This window comes from Coregonus clupeaformis, chromosome 31 (assembly GCF_020615455.1).
Source record: "Coregonus clupeaformis isolate EN_2021a chromosome 31, ASM2061545v1, whole genome shotgun sequence".
Lineage (NCBI taxonomy): Eukaryota > Metazoa > Chordata > Actinopteri > Salmoniformes > Salmonidae > Coregonus > Coregonus clupeaformis.
The window spans coordinates 20,125,953-20,146,949 of record NC_059222.1 but is presented as its reverse complement, the minus strand read 5'-3'; the positions used below and the strand labels follow the sequence as shown (position 1 = coordinate 20,146,949).

At 44.2% G+C, this 20,997-nt stretch overlaps 1 protein-coding gene across 1 annotated transcript in view; it reads left to right on the top strand.

Moving 5' to 3' along the window:
* The window catches only part of LOC121547947 (ATP-sensitive inward rectifier potassium channel 12), a 48,818-nt gene extending 32,056 nt beyond the window's left edge, over positions 1-16,762 (top strand). Inside the window, exon 2 of the mRNA XM_041859349.1 lies at positions 14,135-16,762. Coding sequence (XP_041715283.1) covers positions 14,308-15,642 — 1,335 coding nt within the window. The 5' untranslated portion in view covers positions 14,135-14,307 and the 3' untranslated portion in view covers positions 15,643-16,762. The remainder of the gene's footprint in view (positions 1-14,134) is intronic.
* Positions 16,763-20,997: the final 4,235 nt, after the last annotated feature.

Genomic DNA, 20,997 nt, shown 5'->3' with positions numbered 1-20,997 from the left:
TCAAGGGCGAGCTTGACAGCCAACAGCTCGCGGTTCCCAATGTCGTAGTTGCATTCGGCAGGGGTTAGCCGACGGGAGTAGAAGGCACAGGGGTGCATCTTGCCATCCTCAGCTGCTCTTTGAGAAAGCACTGCACCCACTCCCACGTCCGAAGCATCTACCTCCACCACAAACTGCCTTGCTGCATCTGGCATCTGGAGGATGGGAGCAGAAGTGAAACATGTCTTGAGGATATTGAAGGCCTTATCAGCAGCTGATGTCCATTGGTACGGTTGTTTAGTGCTGGTTAGCGCCCGTGAGGGGTGCAGCCACTGTGCTATAGTTTCTGATGAATCTCCTATAAAAGTTGGCAAAGCCCAGGAACTGTTGCAACTTCTTCCGAGACTCAGGAACTGGCCAGGAAGTGACAGCCGACACCTTCGTGAGATCCATCTGAATGCTGCCCTCGGTCACCACATACCCCAGGAATGAAACGGTCTTGGCATGGAACTCGCACTTCTCTGCCTTCACGAAAAGAGAGTTCTCCAGCAGGCGGCGCAGGACCAACCGGACGTGGTAGCGTGTGTTCTGACAGAGTCTTTGAGAATATTAAAATATCGTCAAGGTACACAAATACGAACGTATTTAGCATGTCCCTGAGGATATCATTCACTAGGGCTTGAAAAACTGCTGGGGCATTGGTGAGGCCGAAGGGCATGACGAGATATTCATAGTGGCCGGTTGGTGTGTTGAACGCTGTCTTCCATTCGTCTCCCTCCCTCATCCGCACCAGATGGTAGGCATTGCGAAGGTCCAGCTTAGTGAATACAGTGGCTCCCTGCAGCAGTTCGAAGGCAGACGAAAGTAAGGGCAGTGGGTAGCGATTCTTAACCGTGATGTCGTTCAGACCCCGGTAATCTATGCATGGACGAAGAGAACCGTCCTTCTTGCCGACAAAGAAGAATCCCGCTCCTGCGGGGGAAGACGACGGTCTAATTATCCCGGAGGCAAGAGAGTCATTAATGTAGTCCTCCATGGCCTTTCTTTCCGGGGCTGACAGTGAATACAGACGACCCTTGGGAGGTGCTGTGCCAGGCAGGAGATCAATCGCGCAGTCATAGGGTCTGTGTGGGGGGTAGAGATGTCGCCTTGGATTTGTTGAACACCTCTTTCAGGCTGTGGTAACAGGCCGGAACATTGGATATGTCGGAGGTAGCGCTAGATCCTTCCCGGTGAACGGGCAGGGTGGCCCCCCTTAAACAGGTCTGGTGACAACTCCTTCCCCACTCACGGACTGTTCCTGTCTCCCAGTCGATGTGGGGGTTGTGCTGACGGAGCCACGGGTATCCAAGAATGAGTGGTTGGCCAGGTGAGTGTAGGAGGTGAAACTGGATGGACTCCTGGTGGTTTCCTGACAGCAGGATTGTCACAGGGGCGGAGATATGAGTGACAGTGCCAAGATGATGCCCATCCAGGGCTCGTGCAGGAATGGGTTGTGTCAGTTGATGATGGTTCACGCCCAGTTGCTGTGCAAGCTCAGGGTCCATGATGTTTGCTTCGGCTCCGGAATCCACAAGGGCGGCCAATGTATGAGTCTTGTCAGAAAGCTGAAGGCGGAGATGAAGCAGGGTCTTTCGGATGGAGGGAGACTGAAGGCTTGTTGAGCTCACCCGGATCTCCCCTACACCTGGTGAGCTGCGGCTTTTGCCGGACAAGTAGCGACACGGTGATTCTCGCCACCACAGTAGAGGCAAAGGTTGGAGCTTAGACGGCGCCCGACGCTCCTCGGGAGTCAGAGAGGCACGGCCAATCTCCATGGGCTCAGGCTGATTGAGTTGGCTATGGGACTTGACAGGCAGGGGCTGGACAGAAGCGGTATCGACCCGAGTACGGATGGCAGGTTGACTGAGACGGCCCCTTCTCCCTCCTCCGGGTCTGTATACGGCGGTCAATGCGAACGGCAAGGTCAATGGCGGCATCAAGCGTTGAGGGCGGGTCATGGGAAACAAGCTCGTCCTTGATATAGTCCGCCAGGCTATGGAGGAAGGCTTGCACCAGTGCCTCTGGGTTAAACGAGCTTTGACTGGCCAGGGTACGAAAGTCAATGGAGAAGTCTGCCGCTGTCCGATTGCCCTGACGGATGGTGAGCAGAGCTTGTGACGCTTCGGCTGTTGGCGAGCCTAGGTCAAAGACCTTTAACATCTCCTCCTCAAAGGCACTGAAGGAGGCACAGGCTGGGGTTTGCCGGTCGAATTCCGCCGTTCCCCACAACCGAGCTCGACCGGTGAGATGTGTGATGACATACCCCACCTTGGCTCCCTCTGTTGAGAAAGTCCTGGGCTGTAGTGCAAACTGGATTCGGCAGCTGCTCAAGAATGGTCTTACTTGCTTCTGGTTGCCATCAAAACGTTCCGGGTTCCCAATCCTTGGTTCAGGAGCGTGGGGATCTGGTGGCAGCACTGCCGGGCCTGCAGCATTGGGACCTCCAGCGGAGGGATGAAGGAGTATCGGTGGTACAGGAACAAAAGGACCAGGGGGGGGGTGCAGGTGGAGTAGCCGGGCTTGAGAGTAGTTGCAGGGCTTGGGCTAGCTGTTGTTGCTGCAGTTGGAACTGTTGTTGCTGCTGGTTGAATAGCTGGAGAAGGGAAGCGATGTCGCCAGCCATCCGATTTATGTCTCCCTCAGAGCGTTCCAGTCGCTGTAGGGCAGTCCTCTCTGGCTCTTCCTCCATCGTGGTCAGGGAGTGCGCTGGGTCCATGATGGTCAGATCGTTCTGTCACGAACAGAAGAGGACCCAAGAGCGCAAGTTCAAATTCAGAGTTCTTTATTCAAGGTTACAGGCGGGAAGAGGAGTCCCAGGGGTGTCAGGGGTCTTTCAGGGTCCTCCTGTGGGTACCTGTGCTCCGGGGGTCACCAAATGTCCGGGGGTGTCCAGTCCAAGTGCTTAGTGTGTGTGTTCCCCAGTGATGGAGCGGCGTATCGGGCTGAGGGTGGTGAAACGTCTGGGCACGCTCATCTGGTGGTCGGAGACCTGGGGGAACACACACACACAACAGCAATATGAATGGCAGGCAGAAGTACAGATCAGGGCTGGGCAAATATCGTGGTGAGAGACAGAAGGCAGAAACGAGTTACCGGAGGGGCTGAAGATCGGAGAGTAGTCGAGGTCCAGAAGGCAGGTTGGGATAGACGGGGCAGTAGAACAAGGAGGCAGTCAAGAAAGGATCGGTATCACAAACAGGAGTCAGAGCGCAGACAGGCAGGTTACTGGTCCGGGTTTGAAGACGATCTGACAGGGCTTGGCTGAAAACCAGGGCTTGATATACTGGGAGAGGTAGTGGGGAAATGCAGTTCAGCTGGCAGAGTAATTAGAACAGAGTGAGGCAAGGTGAGGATGGTGAGTGGGAAATGCAGTGCAGCTGGCCAGGTAACAAGAGCAGAGCAGGGCAGGTGGAGCTAGTTAGGCTGAGTAGAGAGAGGGAGGTGAGCAGAGTGGAAGATAATTGAATGCAATTAATGTTGCTACCAGGGAGAGAGAGTGCTCATGACAACTTTGCACAGTTTTTCAATTAACTGTGTTTTTGTGAAATGTTCTGTGTAAATTGTTGAAATAATCCTTGTGCATTAGTGCTGAGCGACTAGTGCTTTTTGAGGTCGGTTCGGTTTCGGTTTGATTTCGGTTTTGATTATTTGGGTTGAATGCTGCAACAACACAGAATAAAACAATTAATAAAAGTCCCATGATGGTAGTGACTGCTCATTACTGCTTATCACTTATTAACCATACTTTATTCACATTACTTTACTTTAATAAAATATTTCAGGTGTGGTATATATTAGATTTGTTTTATTTGTCATCAACTCATCTCTATAGAGCTGCTGCATATGCTGCTGACAAACCACTATTTTGTAGTTCTTCATTGTAAATAAGGCATACTTTTATGACTGCTGAATACCAACTATCAATCACTTACAGTGGGGGAAAAAAGTATTTAGTCAGCCACCAATTGTGCAAGTTCTCCCACTTAAAAATATGAGAGAGGCCTGTAATTTTCATCATAGGTACACGTCAACTATGACAGACAAAATGAGAAAAAAAAATCTAGAAAATCACATTGTAGGATTTGTATTTTGGCCCATTCCTCCATGCAGATCTCCTCTAGAGCAGTGATGTTTTGGGTCTGTCGCTGGGCAACACGGACTTTCAACTCCCTCCAAAGATTTTCTATGGGGTTGAGATCTGGAGACTGGCTAGGCCACTCCAGGACCTTGAAATGCTTCTTACGAAGCCACTCCTTCGTTGCCCGGGCGGTGTGTTTGGGATCATTGTCATGCTGAAAGACCCAGCCACGTTTTATCTTCAATGCCCTTGCTGATGGAAGGAGGTTTTCACTCAAAATCTCACGATACATGGCCCCATTCATTATTTCCTTTACACGGATCAGTCGTCCTGGTCCTTTTGCAGAAAAACAGCTCCAAAGCATGATGTTTCCACCCCCATGCTTCACAGTAGGTATGGTGTTCTTTGGATGCAACTCAGCATTCTTTGTCCTCCAAACACGACGAGTTGAGTTTTTACCAAAAAGTTCTATTTTGGTTTCATCTGACCATATGACATTCTCCCAATCCTCTTCTGGATCATCCAAATGCACTCTAGCAAACTTCAGACGGGCCTGGACATGTACTGGCTTAAGCAGGGGGACACGTCTGGCACTGCAGGATTTGAGTCCCTGGAGGCGTAGTGTGTTACTGATGATAGGCTTTGTTACTTTAGTCCCAGCTCTCTGCAGGTCATTCACTAGGTCCCCCCGTGTGGTTCTGGGATTTTTGCTCACCGTTCTTGTGATCATTTTGACCCCACGGGGTGAGATCTTGCGTGGAGCCCCAGATCGAGGGAGATTATCAGTGGTCTTGTATGACTTCCATTTCCTAATAATTGCTCCCACAGTTGACTTCTTCAAACCAAGCTGCTTACCTATTGCAGATTCAGTCTTCCCAGTCTGGTGCAGGTCTACCATTTTGTTTCTGGTGTCCTTTGACAGCTCTTTGGTCTTGGCCATAGTGGAGTTTGGAGTGTGACTGTTTGAGGTTGTGGACAGGTGTCTTTTATACTGATAACAAGTTCAAACAGGTGCCATTAATACAGGTAACGAGTGGAGGACAGAGGAGCCTCTTAAAGAAGAAGTTACAGGTCTGTGAGAGCCAGAAATCTTGCTTGTGACCAAATACTTATTTTCCACCATAATTTGCAAATTCATTAAAAATCCTACAATGTGATTTTCTGGATTAATTTTTCTCAATTTGTCTGTCATAGTTGACGTGTACCTATGATGAAAATTACAGGCCTCTCTCATCTTTTTAAGTGGGAGAACTTCCACAATTGGTGGCTGACTAAATACTTTTTTTCCCCACTGTAGATCATGTATTTTCAGGTAGAGATACCTTGCGAAGCAACAGCTGCTCGCTATATCCCCTCACGATCGTGCATTCTTCTGCCTCTTCTGCAGCAGGCATAAAAGAAACACGGACCTACAAGTAGATGCACAGTGGATTATGGTCATTGTAGTTCATTACCACGTTATATGCGCTAAACTATGTAAAATATTGGCCTGTTGGAAACTACAACTCCCTACTACGTCGCACAGTTCATGCTGGATCTGATTTATCTCTAGAGAAACTGTGCAATGTGCACATTGAGCTCATAGAAAAAAAATGTATAATGGAATTCCAATAATTGAACCGACTTGGGTCAATTAGCTGTTTAAAAAACGAAAAATAACCAAAATGTCGGTTAATCGCTCAGCACTATTGTGCATAGAGTTGTATGGTTTGTTAAACTTTGAAATCAATGATATTTGTTTGGCATACATTTTAAAGTGAAATATCGGGTCAAAGTGTAATTCCGTTACCTTGGAATTGCCTGGGACAGGGATGAGACAGGGATGTAGCCAGTCGATAAAGCCAGGTGATAAAAGCTGAGGATCCAGAGCCTCCAGAGCGACCCGTGCCTGGCTACTGGGGGCTATAGATGCTCTGCTGGTTACCCAGGACTGGACATGATGTGGACCAGGTCACGTCTTTGGTCCCTTGTAGCTGAGGTCTAGTAGACAATATAGTCCTACACAGAGATGGATACATTATTACAGATTGACAAAAGTGTTTGTAAACCTAAGGCTAGTGTGTAGTACTATATGTGTGTGGCACAAAAGGCATGCACAAACTCTTATGTACAGTGTGTGTTTATGTATGTGTTGTGCATGCGTAAATGTGTTATTCTTTAGTATGTCCATGTTTAATTTCGTTCTATACAAATTAAATGTGAATGATTGATCCCTTAACCATGAGAAAGGTTTGACTCTAGTATTGGACATGCACACAAGCAGAGGGTGGACAAATGCAGTACACCTATTTGGGTGCAGTGGGAAAATGCTAAAAATCTTACACCATCCTTATTGAATGATTAATAATATAGCAAATTATACAGAATGAGGTCAAGTAAATAGAGCTTGAAACCTGGCTAAGTAGTGACAGAACATTTGAATTGTTAGACCAAGTGCATCTCTCCCTCTGTCCCTGTCCCTGTGCGTAGCATCTGGATTGGCGCACCCATGGAAACTGTGGCATACACAGGAGTCCCCTGGGAGTCCCGGATTAAACACACACACATACACATACACATACACAAACACACCCACACACAGGCAAAAAAATAACAGACACATGCTCAAATTGAATTCAATGCTGACACAACAGCCAGAAGAGCTCAATACCCCAATTAACATATCACTGAGATAGGAAGCTTTACCATGTTGGACTTTCCACTATGTCCTACTGTTGATGTAACTGAGATCTGCTGACGTCTGCTGATCGTGTGTACCGTAGTGTACGGAAGGCTACAACATTTTTCCAAAATCCATAAACAACTAGTAAATGATGTTTGGTGGAGATTGTGGACTACAGGGGAAAAAAAGAGGACTGAGCATTCTCATCGACGGGGCTGTAGTGGAACAGGTTGAGAGCTTCAAGTTCCTTGGTGTCCACATCACCAACGAACTATCATGGTCCAAACACACCAAGACAGTCGTGAAGAGGGCACGACAAAGCCTATTCCCCCTCAGGAGACTGAAAAGATTTGGCATGGGTCCTCAGATCCTCAAAAAGTTCTACAGCTGCACCATCGAGAGCATCCTGACTGGTTGCATCACCGCCTGGTATGGCAACAGCTCGGCCTCCGACTGCAAGGCACTACAGAGGGTAGTGCATACGGCCCAGTACATCACTGGGGCCAAGCTTCCTGCCATCCAGGACCTCTATACTAGGTGGTGTCAGAGGAAGGCCCTCAAAATTGTCAAAGACTCCAGCCATCCCAGTCATAGACTGTTCTCTCTGCTACCGCACGGCAAGCGGTACCGGAGCGCCAAGTCTAGGTCCAAAAGGCTTCTCAACAGCTTCTACCCCCAAGCCATAAGACTCCTGAACAGCTAATCTTGGCTACCCGGACTATTTGCACCCCCATCCCATCTTTTTACGCTGCTGCTACTCTGTTAATTATTTATGCATAGTCACTTTAACTCTACCCACATGTACATATTACCTCAACTACCTCAACTAGCCGGTGCCCCCGCAACATTGACTCTGCACCGGTACCCCCTATATATATAGCCTCCCTACTGTTATTTTATTTTACTTCTGCTCTTTTTTTCTCAACACTTTTTTGTTGTTGTTTTATTTTACTTTTTTATTAAGAAATAAATGCATTGTTGGTTAAGGGCTGTAAGTAAGCATTTCACAGTAATGTCTACACCTGTTGTATTTGGCGCATGACGGGTAAAAGCACAGGTAATGTCATGCAATGAAGTGTCTGCATCTAGCTAGTCCTCTCCACTTTGCCCAGCAATCAACAAAAATACTACTGAAAGTGCCATTTGGAATGAATGTTTGAGTAGTGATCAGACTTCAGAAGCAGGATGTAAAGGAAAGGGCTGTGGGAGTGAGTCTGATGCCATTCATGTTGAAAACGATTCATGATAAGAATCTAGCATCTCGTCAAGAGTCAAGGTAATAAGACTAAGGCCATAACACCGTTTTTTTTTTTCAGTCGCTATTTTCACAAGTAGCCTATGTGGGGAATTTTCAAACTCTTAATGGGCCATTCCAGCGTTATGGATGTGACATTGGCATGCATAATTACAACTTTAATGTCTCACAGAATGGACAAACAAAATATAAATGAAACGTTGTATGTGTGTGTCTATAGTACCCCTTGTGGGGGAGTGTATACCCAAAAAAGCAGACTTCTAAATATTGCCATGTTGGAGAAATGAAGCAAATAAAATGCTTTTTGGGGAGACTGAACATATTAGCAAAACATTTTGAGTTTGTAAGTCTTAAGTCAAAACATGGATTGTCACACCCTGATCTGTTTCACCTGCCTTTGTGATTGTCTTCACCCCCTCCAGGTGTCGCCCATCTTCCCCATTATCCGCAGTGTATTTATACCTGTGTTCTCTGTTTGTCTGTTGCCAGTTTGTTTTGTTTCGTCAAGCCTACCAGCGTTTTTCCCCTTGCTCCTATCTTTCTCAAGTTCCTGTTTTCTAGTTTTCCCGGTTTTGACCATTCTGCCTGCCCTGACCCTAAGTCTGCCTGCCGTTCTGTACCTTGTCACACCATCCTGGATTATTGACCTCTGCCTGCCCTGACCCTGAGACTGCCTGCCGTTCTGTACCTTTTGGACTGATCTGGATTACTGACCTCTGCCTGCCCTTGACCTGTTGTTTGCCTGCCCCCTGTTTTTGTAATAAACTTCTGTTACTTCGACACTGTCTGCATCTGGGTCTTCTCCTGAAACGTGATATGGATAGCTAATTCGAGGGAAGGGATGAAAACAAAAAACAATAATTTTGAAAATATTCTCATTTCCATTTTTACTTTAGAGAGGAAAAACGACCGTTATGGATATTATACCCTCCGTTAAGGGATGTTACAGAGTCTGAAATAGACAGTCAAATCTTAAAGGTTTCTTGATCCAAATCTATTAAAATCAATTTAAAAAATGTTTAAATGTCAGCAGAAGGCATAGTACCTTAGGATTGCATATTTACAGGTAGCCTGAATAGTATACAAGGCCAAGCACCTCACCCTAATAGGGTATTTTTTAAAATCTTTATAAATATCATTACCAGTTGAATGTAGACACAAATATTATATTTTTTTGTTTTACAACTTTTCTGAAATATTGTAACAACGTGTAACAAAATGTGAAAATGAGACTATATACACATGTGCCTATACCCCCAATCCACTTTTCTAGACACTGCATGAAGTCAGTATATTTTGGGGGGCTTTCATTTGAAAAAGACACTCCAGGACAATTCATAAATTGTTGATAAACACTCTTCTCATCATTCTTTCTAAACAACCGTACTGCCATGTACTGTATGAGAAATGCATTTAATCTTATATTTTCTAAGAGAATCTTAGCTAGATATTACATATTATATACATAACATATACATATTTTTCAAGATATCAACAATTGTGTCATTAAAAGTCTGAAGAGTACATCTCAGAACAAGCACGGAAAATGTGGTGAATGAACAAGCTTCTGAAGCTAAGATATCATGCATCAATATCCAAATCTAGGTTTATTTGTCGCGTACATAGATTTGCAGATGTTATCGCAGGAGCAGTGAACTGCTTGTGTTTCTAGCTCCAACAGTGCAGTAATACCTAGCAATACAAAAACATACCACATAATCCAAATAGTAAAATACAAAAATTAAGAAATGTCGGAACGAATCCAGTTAACAACCAAATGCAATCTATATGTATCTACACCGAATGAATATACACAAGATATACTAGGAATTATGTGTACAGCAGTAGAAATATTAGAATAAGCTATGTCGAGAATATAGTATATACAGTTCATTCGGAAAGTATTCAGACCTCTTGACTTTTCCCACATTTTGTTATGTTACAGCCTTATTCTAAAATGGATTAAATAAAACATTTTCCTCATCAATCTACACACAATACCCCATAATGACAAAGTGAAAACAGGTTTTTAGAAGTGTTTGCAAATGTATAAAAAATAAAATACATTATTTACACAAGTATTCAGACCCTTTGCTATGAGACATGAAATTGAGCTCAGGTGCATCCTGTTTCCATTTATCATCCTTGAGATGTTTCTACAACTTGATTGGAGTCCACCTGTGGTATATTCAATTGATTGGACATGATTTGGAAAAGCACACACCTGTCTATATAAGGTCCCACAGATGACAGTATATGTCAGAGCAAAAACCAAGCCATGAGGTCGAAGGAATTGTCCGTAGAGCTCCGAGACAGGATTGTGTCGATGTAGAGATCTGAGGAAGGATACCAAAAATATTCTGCAGCATTGAAGGTGCCAAAGAACACAGTGGCCTCCATCATTCTTAAATGGAAGAAGTTTAGAACCACCAAGACTCTTCCTAGAGCTGACCGCCCGGCCAAACTGAGTAATCGGGGGAGAAGGACCTTGGTCAGGGAGGTGACCAAGAACCAGATGGTCACTCTGACAGAGCTCCTGAGTTCCACTGTGGAGCTGGGGGAACCTTCCAGAAGGACAACCATCTCTGCAGCACTCCACCAATCACGCCTTTATGGTAGAGTGGCCAGATGGAAGCCAGTCCTCAGTAAAAGGCACATGACAGCCCGCTTGGAGTTTGCCAAAAGGCACCTAAAGGACTCTCAGACCATGAGAAACAAGATTCTCTGGTCTGATGAAACCAACATTGAAGTATTTAGCCTGAATGCCAAGCGTCACGTCTGGAGGAAACCAGGCACCGCTCATCACCTGGCCAATACCATCCCTAAGGTGAAGCATGGTGGTGGCAGCATCATGCTGTGGGGATGTTTTTCAGCGGCAGGGACTGGGAGACTAGTCAGGATCGAGGGAAAGTTGAACGGAGCAAAGTACAGAGAGATCCTTGATGAAAACCTGCTCCAGAGCGCTCAGGACCTCAGACTGGGGCGAAGGTTCACCTTCCAACAGGACAACGTCCCTAAGTCTCTGAATGTCCTTGATTGGCCCAGCCAGAGCCCGGACTTGAACCCGATCTAACATCTCTGGAGAGACCTGAATATAGCTGTGCAGCGACGCTCCCCATCCAACCTGACAGAGCTTGAGAGGATCTGCAGAGAAGAATGAGAGAAGCTCCCAAAATACAGGTGTGCCAAGCTTGCAGCGTCATACCCAAGAAGACTCGAGGCTGTAATTGCTGCCAAAGGTGCTTCAACAAAGTACTGAGTAAAGGGTCTGAATACTTATGTAAATGTGATATTTCAGATTTTTTAAATATAAATTTGCAAATATGTCTAAAGACCTGTTTTTGCTTTTTTCATTATAAGGTATTGGGTATAGATTGATGAGGGGAAAAATGCTAATTGGCTGACAGCTGTGGTATATTTGACCATATACCACGGGTATGACAAAACATATATTTTTACTACTCTAATTACGTTAGTAACCAGTTAATAATAGCAATAAGGCACCTCAGGGTTTGTGGTATATGGCCAATATACCACGGCTAAGGGCTGTATCCAGGCACTCCGCGTTGCGTTGTGCATAAGAACAGCCCTTAGCCGTGGTATACTGGCCATATACCACACCCTCTCGTGCCTTATTGCTTAAGTAACCCACCAACAAAAAATAACAAAATACAAATAGGGGTATTGTAAAGCAGTTGGCCATTGTAAAAACGTAGCACGTAGCACGAATGCAATTTCTGCCCCATGCAATATTGTACAAGATCACCTTTTCTACGTGACTTGTCAAGCGATACAGTATCGCCTGTCTCTCTACTTCGAAATTCATCAGCTTACAGTGTATCAATGAAATTCAGATAATGAGTGGAATATGTTGTTATATACAATCCAGGTATTTCAGCAGTGCATTGTACACTACACTATAATTCTAAATGGTAGCACATATAGAGTGACTCTTTCCACGTTGTCCTATTGAAGCACACTGGCTGATAGAGAATGATGATGTAGTATTTACAGCCACATATATATGATTTGGTTTTATTCTCCAATATAAATTGATGTCAAATAAATACATTTATGAGGTAATAATATAGTATTTTACAGTGTTCAGCAGTTATCAAACTACAGTGCCTTGCAAAAGTATTCATCCCCCTTGGCGTTTTTCCTATTTTGTTGCATTACTACCTGTAATTTAAATGGATTTTTATTTACATTTCATGTAATGGACATACACAAAATAGTCCAAATTGGTGAAGTGAAATGAAAAAAAGTACTTGTTTCAAAATATTCAAAAACATAAATAACGGAAAAGTGGTGCGTGCATATGTATTCACCCCCTTTGCTATGAAGCCCCTAAATAAGATCTGGTGCAACCAATTACCATCAGAAGTCACATATTTAGTTAAATAAATCCACATGTGTGAAATCTAAGTGTCACATGATCTCAGTAAATATACTCCTGTTCTGAAAGGCCGCAGAGTCTGCAACAGCACTAAGCAAGGGGCACCACCAAGCAAGCGGCACCATGAAGACCAAGGAGCCCTCCAAACAGGTCAGGGACAAAGTTGTGGAGAAGTACAGATCAGGGTTGGGTTATAAAAAAAATATCCGAAACTTTGAACATCCCACGGAGCACCATTAAATGCATTCTTAAAAAATTGAAAGAATATGGCACCACAACAAACCTGCCAAGAGAGGGACACCCATCAAAACTCACGGACCAGGCAAGGAAGGCATTAATCAGAGAGGCAACAAAGACACCAAATATAACCCTGAAGGAGCTGCAAAGCTCCACAGTGGAGATTGGAGTATCTGTCCATTGGACCACTTTAAGCCATACACTCCACAGAGCTGGGCTTTACGGAAGAGTTGCCAGAAAAAACCCATGGCTTTTTGGCCATCAAGGAAAACACTATGTCTGGCGCAAACCCAACACATCTCATCACCCCGAGAACACCATCCCCACAGTGAAGCATGGTGGTGGCAGCATCATGCTGTGGGGATGTTTTTCATCGGCAGGGACTGGGAAACTGGTCAGAATTGAAGGAATGATGGATGGCGCTAAATACAGGGAAATGCTTGAGGGAAACCTGTTTCAGTCTTCCAGAGATTTGAGACTGGGACAGAGGTTCACCTTCCAGCAGGACAATGACACTAAGCATACTGCTAAAGCAACACTCAAGTGGTTTAAGGGGAAACATTTAAATGTCTTGGAATGGCCTAGTCAAAGCCCAGACCTCAATCCAATTGAGAATCTGTGGTATGACTTAAAGATTGCTGTACACCAGCGGAACCCATCCAACTTGAAGGAGCTGGAGCAGTTTTGCCTTGAAGAATGGGCAAAAATCCCAGTGGCTAGATGTGCCAAGCTTATAGAGACATACACCAATAGGGGGTGAATAGTTACGCATGCTCAAGTTTTCTGTTTTCTTGTTTGTTTCACCCCAAAAAATATTTGGCATCTTCAAAGTAGTAGGCATGTTGTGTAAATCAAATGATACAAACCCCCAAAAAATCAATTTTAATTCCAGGTTGTAAGGCAACAAAATAGGGAAAATGCCAAAGGGGGTGAATACTTTCGCAAGCCACTGTATATATGTTAACTAGGCACTACACAATTTTGGTTCAGTACTTTTCAGTTTTGAGCAGTTTGATTTAGTGATAGTTAAATTGTATTGTTAACAAATGACAAGAAAATCTAATCAAAAGTAAGGTGAGTATTGCATTTTTAAAAGCAGATACTTAGATTGAACATGTATCCAAATTGAAAGAGTGATTTGGTGCAGTGGACAAGTGACTGTGAATTTGTTTGTTGTACTTAGAGTTTTGAAAAAATAGCGATTTTGATGATCCGTTTTGATTTTTGTGCAAATGTACCACATACTTGTGAAAAGTTTTCACTAATTGGTCTTTTGACCAATCAGATTAGCTCTGAAAAGATCTGATGTGAAAAGATCTGATGTGATTGGTCAAAAGACCAATTAGCGGAAAAAATATCAGAATTGGGCTGCCTGTCTTAACGCAGCCTTTGTAGTGCAGCTTCCCAGTCTTCATGGTGGAGTATGTTGATACTGACATGCTGTGATATACTGACGTCCGTATCCCTTTCCTCTTTCCTCAGGGAGTGGTCTGCCCAGAGTACAACACCCAAAAGCCCACCTTCTCCCTGGCTATGACCGGCTGAGATGGGGCTCTGGCAGTGATACCGCTGGGAAGGGCCTCTGAGTGATCACACATTGGGACTCCGGAACCGCCAACCTACTCCGACCCTGCAGCCCGGCCTATGTGGCCAGCATGAGCGTGGGGCGGATCAACCGTTACAGCATTGTGTCGTCCGAGGAGGAGGCGCTGCGCCTCACCAATATGCACAGCAGCAGCGGTGGCGGCATGAACGGCTTCGGCAACGGCAAGATCCACACGTGCCGCAAGGTCCGCAACCGCTTTGTCAAGAAGAATGGCCAGTGCAACGTGCAGTTCGCCAACATGGAGGACAAGTCGTCGCGCTACATGGCCGACATGTTCACCACGTGCGTGGACATCCGTTGGCGCTACATGCTGGTGCTGTTCACGCTGGTGTTCGTGCTGTCCTGGCTGGCCTTTGGCCTGGCCTTCTGGGTTATAGCGTTGCTCCACGGCGACCTGGACAACCCAGCCGGAGATGACAACTTCACACCCTGCGTCCTGCAGGTCAACGGCTTCGTGGCCGCCTTCCTGTTCTCCATCGAGACACAGTCGACCATTGGCTATGGCTACCGCTGCGTGACGGAGGAGTGTCCAGTCGCCGTATTCATGGTGGTTTTCCAGTCCATCGTTGGCTGCATCATCGACTGCTTCATGGTCGGCGCCATCATGGCCAAGATGGCAAGGCCCAAGAAACGGGCGCAGACGCTGCTGTTCAGCCACAACGCAGTGATCACTATGCGCGACAGCAAGCTGTGTCTCATGTGGAGGGTGGGGAACCTGAGGAAGAGTCACATCGTAGAGGCCCACGTCAGAGCTCAGCTCATCAAACCCCGGATCACTGACGAAGGGGAGTACATCCCCCTGGACCAAATAGACATCAATGTGGGCTTTGACAAAGGCCTGGACAGGATTTTCTTGGTTTCACCCATTACGATTATCCATGAGATCGATGAGAATAGTCCGCTCTATGGGATCGGAAAAAATGACCTGGAGACGGCGGACTTTGAGATCGTGGTCATACTAGAAGGGATGGTCGAGGCAACCGCCATGACCACGCAGGCCCGCAGCTCCTACCTGCCCACGGAAGTGCTGTGGGGTTACCGGTTCGAGCCAGTGCTCTTCGAGGAGAAGAACCTGTACAAGGTGGATTACTCTCACTTTCACAAGACCTACGAGGTACCGTCCACCCCGCGCTGCAGTGCCAAGGACATGATGGCGAACAAGTTCCTGGTGCCCACCTCCAACTCCTTCTGTTACGAGAACGAGCTGGCCTTTCTCAGCCGGGATGAGGACGAGGAAGAGAAGGTGGTGGGCGTGGGCAGTGGTACGTTCAGAGCGCTGGCCAACCTGAACAGTCCGGAACGGACCAGTAGACACGAGTTCGAGAGGCTACAGACCACCAGGGGACTGGACCAAAGGTCGTACCGCAGGGAGTCGGAGATATGACCTCTGCCCTACCTGGGGTCAACTTCAATACGTGTTCTTTCCTTCCAAGGGTAAAAATGCAGAACAATGCACAGTGCCATAGGAAAAGCTGACTACAGTAATAGGATGTAAAGTAAATGAGGGTAGAGTGAAAGGGAAAGCGGGACACTGGAAAAAGTCGGTGCAAGAAAACGTATGCAGCATGCAAAACTGTGGTAAAGAATGTCCACAGGACCACAACAAAAGGAAGAGGCCAGGGAAGGACATTATTCCTTCATGGAAACTTGAATCTTCATTTTTCATTTGAGTTGAGAGTGTTTAATGATGCATTGAACAGGTATAATGACAAGACCTAATAATCAGATCCTAGGTGTAAATATTATTGCTTAGATAAGTTATGTTTCATGTGGAGTATCATAAAAAAAAACATATTTAAAAAAATATTTTAGCTATTTCAACTAGCTATTGGGCACAAATGGTAGTATTACAGTTTAAAGCTACATATAAGCTTCCCACATTGCTGGAATTTACAATAGCTGGAACTGAGTTTGATGACACATTGAAGATTCCTGTAAAAGTGCACTGCAGCATTCAGAATCAATGAGCCATGCTAAATAATCTAACCATCCATGAGCCATTGAAGCACAACTTAGTTTCACAACTTGGACTTAATTTTAACCAGTTGTGATGGATACATGTCATTTGCACTATCAGCAGAACTTAAGAGTAGGCCCTATAGTAAATTAGGCCCCCATAGAAAATTATCTAAACTGAAAATAAATTGAATTGGTCATTTTGATACCCCTTGCTTAAAACATTAAAATAACACAGGATTATTCTGACCTCAATGAAGTTTGAAACAACTAAGTTGTTGATATGGAAAATATCATTACATTTCATATTTCTTTGGATTATTCTCTTTACAACAAATCTATGCATATCATTAATGTTATCAGGAGACAGAAACTCAATGGAGTTCTGTAGAAGACGTGATGATGCAATCCAATCATCATTGCATAATTCTACAAAGAGAACGGGTTTGATGACAGTGTGTCTGAACTCAATGAGAATTGAGGGCCTTCACATGTAAAAAGTGTTCATCCTCTATTACACTACATTACCAAAAGTATGTGGACACCTGCTCGTCGAACATCTCATTCCAAAATCATGGCCATTAATATGGAGTTGGTCTCTCCTTTGCTGCTATAACAGCCTCCACTCTTCTGGGAAGGCTTTCCACTAGGTGTTGGAACATTGCTGCAGGGACTTGCTTCCATTCAGCCACAAGACCATTAGTGAGTTCGGGCACTGATGTTGGGCGATTAGGCTTGGCTCATTCCAATTCATCCCAAAGGTGTTTGATGGGGTTTTATAATAATAATATAATATAATAATAATATAATAATAATATAATAATATAATAATAATATAATAATATGCCATTTAGCCACTTACAGTCATGCGTGCATACATTTTTGTGTATGGGTGGTCCCATACACAAAAATGGGTGGTCCCGGGGATCGAACCCACTACCTTGGCGTTACAAGCGCCGTGCTTTACCAGCTGAGCTACAGAGGTTGAGGTCAGGGCTCTGTGCAGGCCAGTCAAGTTCTTCCACACCGATCTTGACAAACCATTTCTGTATGGACCTCGCTTTGTCATGCTGAAACAGGAAAGGGCCTACCCCAAACTGTTGCCACAAAGTTGGAAGCACAGAATCGTCTAGAATGTCATTGCATGCTGTAGCATTAAGATTTCCATTCACTGGAACTAAGGGGCCTTGCCAGAACCATGAAAAACAGCCCCAGACCATTATTCCTCCTCCACCAAACTTTACAGTTGCCACTCTGCATTCGGGCAGGTAGCGTTCTCCTGGCATCCGCCAAACCCAGATTCGTCCGTCAAACTGCCAGATGGTGAAGTGTGATTCATCACTCCAGAGAATGTGTTTCCACTGCTCCAGAGTCCAATGGCGGCGAGCTATACACCCCTCCAGCCTACGCTTCGCATTGCGCATGGTGATCTTAGGCTTATGTGCGGCTGCCCAGCCATGGACTTGTGCTGATGTTGCTTCCAGAGGCAGTTTGGAACTCAGTAGTGAGTGTTGCAACCGAGGACAGACGATTGTTACGTGCTACGCACTTCAGCACTCGCCGGTCCCGTACTGTGAGCTTTTGTGGCCTACCACTTCGCGGCTGAGCCGTTGTTGCTCCTAGACGTTTCCACTACACAATAATTGCACTTACAGTTGACCGGGGCAGCTCAAGCAGGGAAGAAATTTGATAAACTGACTTATTGGAAAGGTGGCATCTTATGACGGTGCCATGTTGAAAGTCACTGAGCTCTTCAGTAAGGCCATTCTACTGCCAATGATTGTCTATGGAGATTGCATGGCTGTGTGCTCGATTTGAAACACTTTCAGCTACAGGTGCTGAAATAGCCGAATCCACTAATTTGAAGGGGTGTCCACATACTTTTGTATATAAAGTGTATCTTTAAAGTAAAGAGCAGTTATTGTATTTTATCAAATCCCTTTTGATAGCAAAGTTCAAATAGTATGAGGTGCATGCAGAAAGAATGGGACTTTACCAGGTAAATGGATGTGAGTTAAGTTTTGCTTTGCACAAAAACTGTCAGCAATATGTTCATAATGACCTACACAGGATATGCAGGTTGGACAGGACATTCACTTATATGTTACAATTATTCATCCAATTCTTTTAGACACATACATATGGGCAAGCTTTTTAAAAAACACTATAAACACAAGAAACTATCTGTGATATGTTGAAAGAAGTCATTCATTGATTTGATTCCATCACACCTAAAAAGCAATAGGTTTACATGATCAGGTGGACAGCCAATACGAAAAGCAATAATACTGAAATGCACCTTCCTGTTATTTATTCAACATAATTGACGATTGGCACAAAGCTCAGTTTAATTTGTGGAAACCACTTCTCGAGTCTAATGACTCTCCATTATTTTGTGGTGCACCTGTTAGATAACGGCACCACACTCATCTCTCTGACAGTGATGTTTTGAGTTTGAGTTGCATAGACATCTTTCATCCTTCATTTAGTGGAGTGCTCTCCAAAGTTAGATAACTCAAGAGGTAGCTGAGCAGCTGAGTTAAGTTTGGTTTGGTACAACATTATATTAAGAATGATATGGACAAAATTATTTGTAAGGAGTGTTGTTCATATGGAAGCCTATACCCACTGTGCACAGACGTCAATTCAACGTCTATTCCACGTTGGTTCAATGTAATTTCATTGAAATGACTTGGAACAACGTTGATTCAACCAGTGTGTGCCAAGTGGGTAGCTACCGAAACTCAATTTGAAATGCTGATTGAATAATGATGCTTTGGATTGGAAGTAACAAAAGTAGTCATAATTGGGAAAGGTAAAAAGTGTCTTGAATGTAAATAATCTAGGTTCAACTTCAAACACAATAAATTCAAACCAAATAAATGTCATCTTTTAGTATGTACAGATTTGTTTTTGTCTTAGTTACAATAGATTGAGTAGTCATTTATCAGTATCTAGGTAAAGCAAGAAAACTAAGAAAACTAAGGTGCATGACATACAAATTGTAATCTTTGGCATGAATCGTAGCATTTGAAATGTGTACCTTGAATTTATTCCTACCCATAATGCACTGCTCTACGAAACAGCACACAATCTATTATGCTGTGTCATAAAATGTATCCTCATTGAAATGTGGAGTTCATGTCCCCTAAGATACTATTTTTCTCTATTTCCTCTTATACCAAAATCACTGCTCTTGAAATAGGAGGTAGGAGGTATATTACTGTAAGACTAGCACAATTCAAAGCAAGAAGAAAACTATGAGATGGTCATTCAGCTGGCTACAATGACTGATATTTTCCTAGTGGTCCTGTTATCCCTGGGGTATGCTTTGCTCTAAATAATTCTACATAATGTGTTGCTTTTTTGATTTTTTAAGACGAGAGATTTTTGGGGAGATGAATGAAAACTTTTCGTCCCAATCCTAGACTTTATGTTCATTGCCTTCTGGGAAGGCTCTGGTATCCCATTTGTGACACCTTTGTACCTACTTACAATGTTTCAGTGGTATCCATGGTAAAGCATAATCAGCTTCTATGCTGCATCACCAGAATGCAAAGTTCCATCATGCCTTTTTCTTTTTTTTTCCGGAAGGATTTTGTAAAGTTTTAATGTTACCCAATCTGACCCCATTAAAACAGAGAATGCACTAGCTGTACACATGTATCAAAGGTACAAACCTTCACCAAACTATATTAGGTAACAGCTAAATATACACACAAATCAACACATCTATTTTTATATTAAGTTCTTTTTAATATGACAGTACTTCCTTGAGATACAGTAGAACAAAGTCCTCCATATTTATTAATTTCTGTACCAGAAAAAAGTAAGAAGATTAGATTTTTTTTTCATTTCAGCTTTTGATTAAACAGGTATTTCTCTTAAAGGGATGATTGGAAAACCTTTGACCTCTGTAGAAGTCTTTCTATGGCCCAGGTGAAGAAATGTGTCCTGGGCTTTTTATTTTAATGGATAATGCAAAGCCAATTAAATTATTCAATTAAAACCTAATTGTAAAAGAAAACTGGTTGGAGTGCATATTTTTTCCTATTTTCTTACTTAATGTACCTATCATTGTAAAACACTGAGAACATTGGTATTATACTGAGCAAAAATATAAACACAACATGCAACAATTTCAACGATTTTACTGAGTTACAGTTCATATAAGGAAATCAGTCAATTGAAATAAATTCATTAGGCCCTAATCTATGGATTTCACATAACTGGGCAGGATAGGCTTCGGAGGGCATAGGCCCACCCACTTGGGAGCCAGGCACACCCACTGGGGAGCCAGGCCCAGCCAATTAGAATGAGTTTTTCCCCACAAAGGGGCTTTATTACAGACAGAAATACTCCTCAGTTCCATCAGCTGTCTGGGTGGCTGGTCTCAGACGAACCCGCAGGTGAAGAAGCCGGATGTGGAGGTACTGGGCTGGCGTGGTTACACGTGGTCTGCAGTTGTGAGGCCAGTTGGATATACTGCCAAATTCTCTAAAGCTTATAGTAGAGAAATGAACATTCAATTCTCTGGCAACAGCTCTGGTGGACATTCCTGCAGTCAGCATGTCAATTACACGCGCCCTCAAAACTTAAAACATCTGTGGCATTGTGTTGTGTGACAAAACTGCACATTTTAGAGTGGCCTTTTATTGTCCCCAGCACAAGGTGCACCTGTGTTATGGTAATGCTGTTTAATCAGCTTCTTGATATGCCTCACCTGTCAGGTGGATGGATTATCTTGGCAAAGGAGAAATGCTTACTAACAGGGATGTAAACA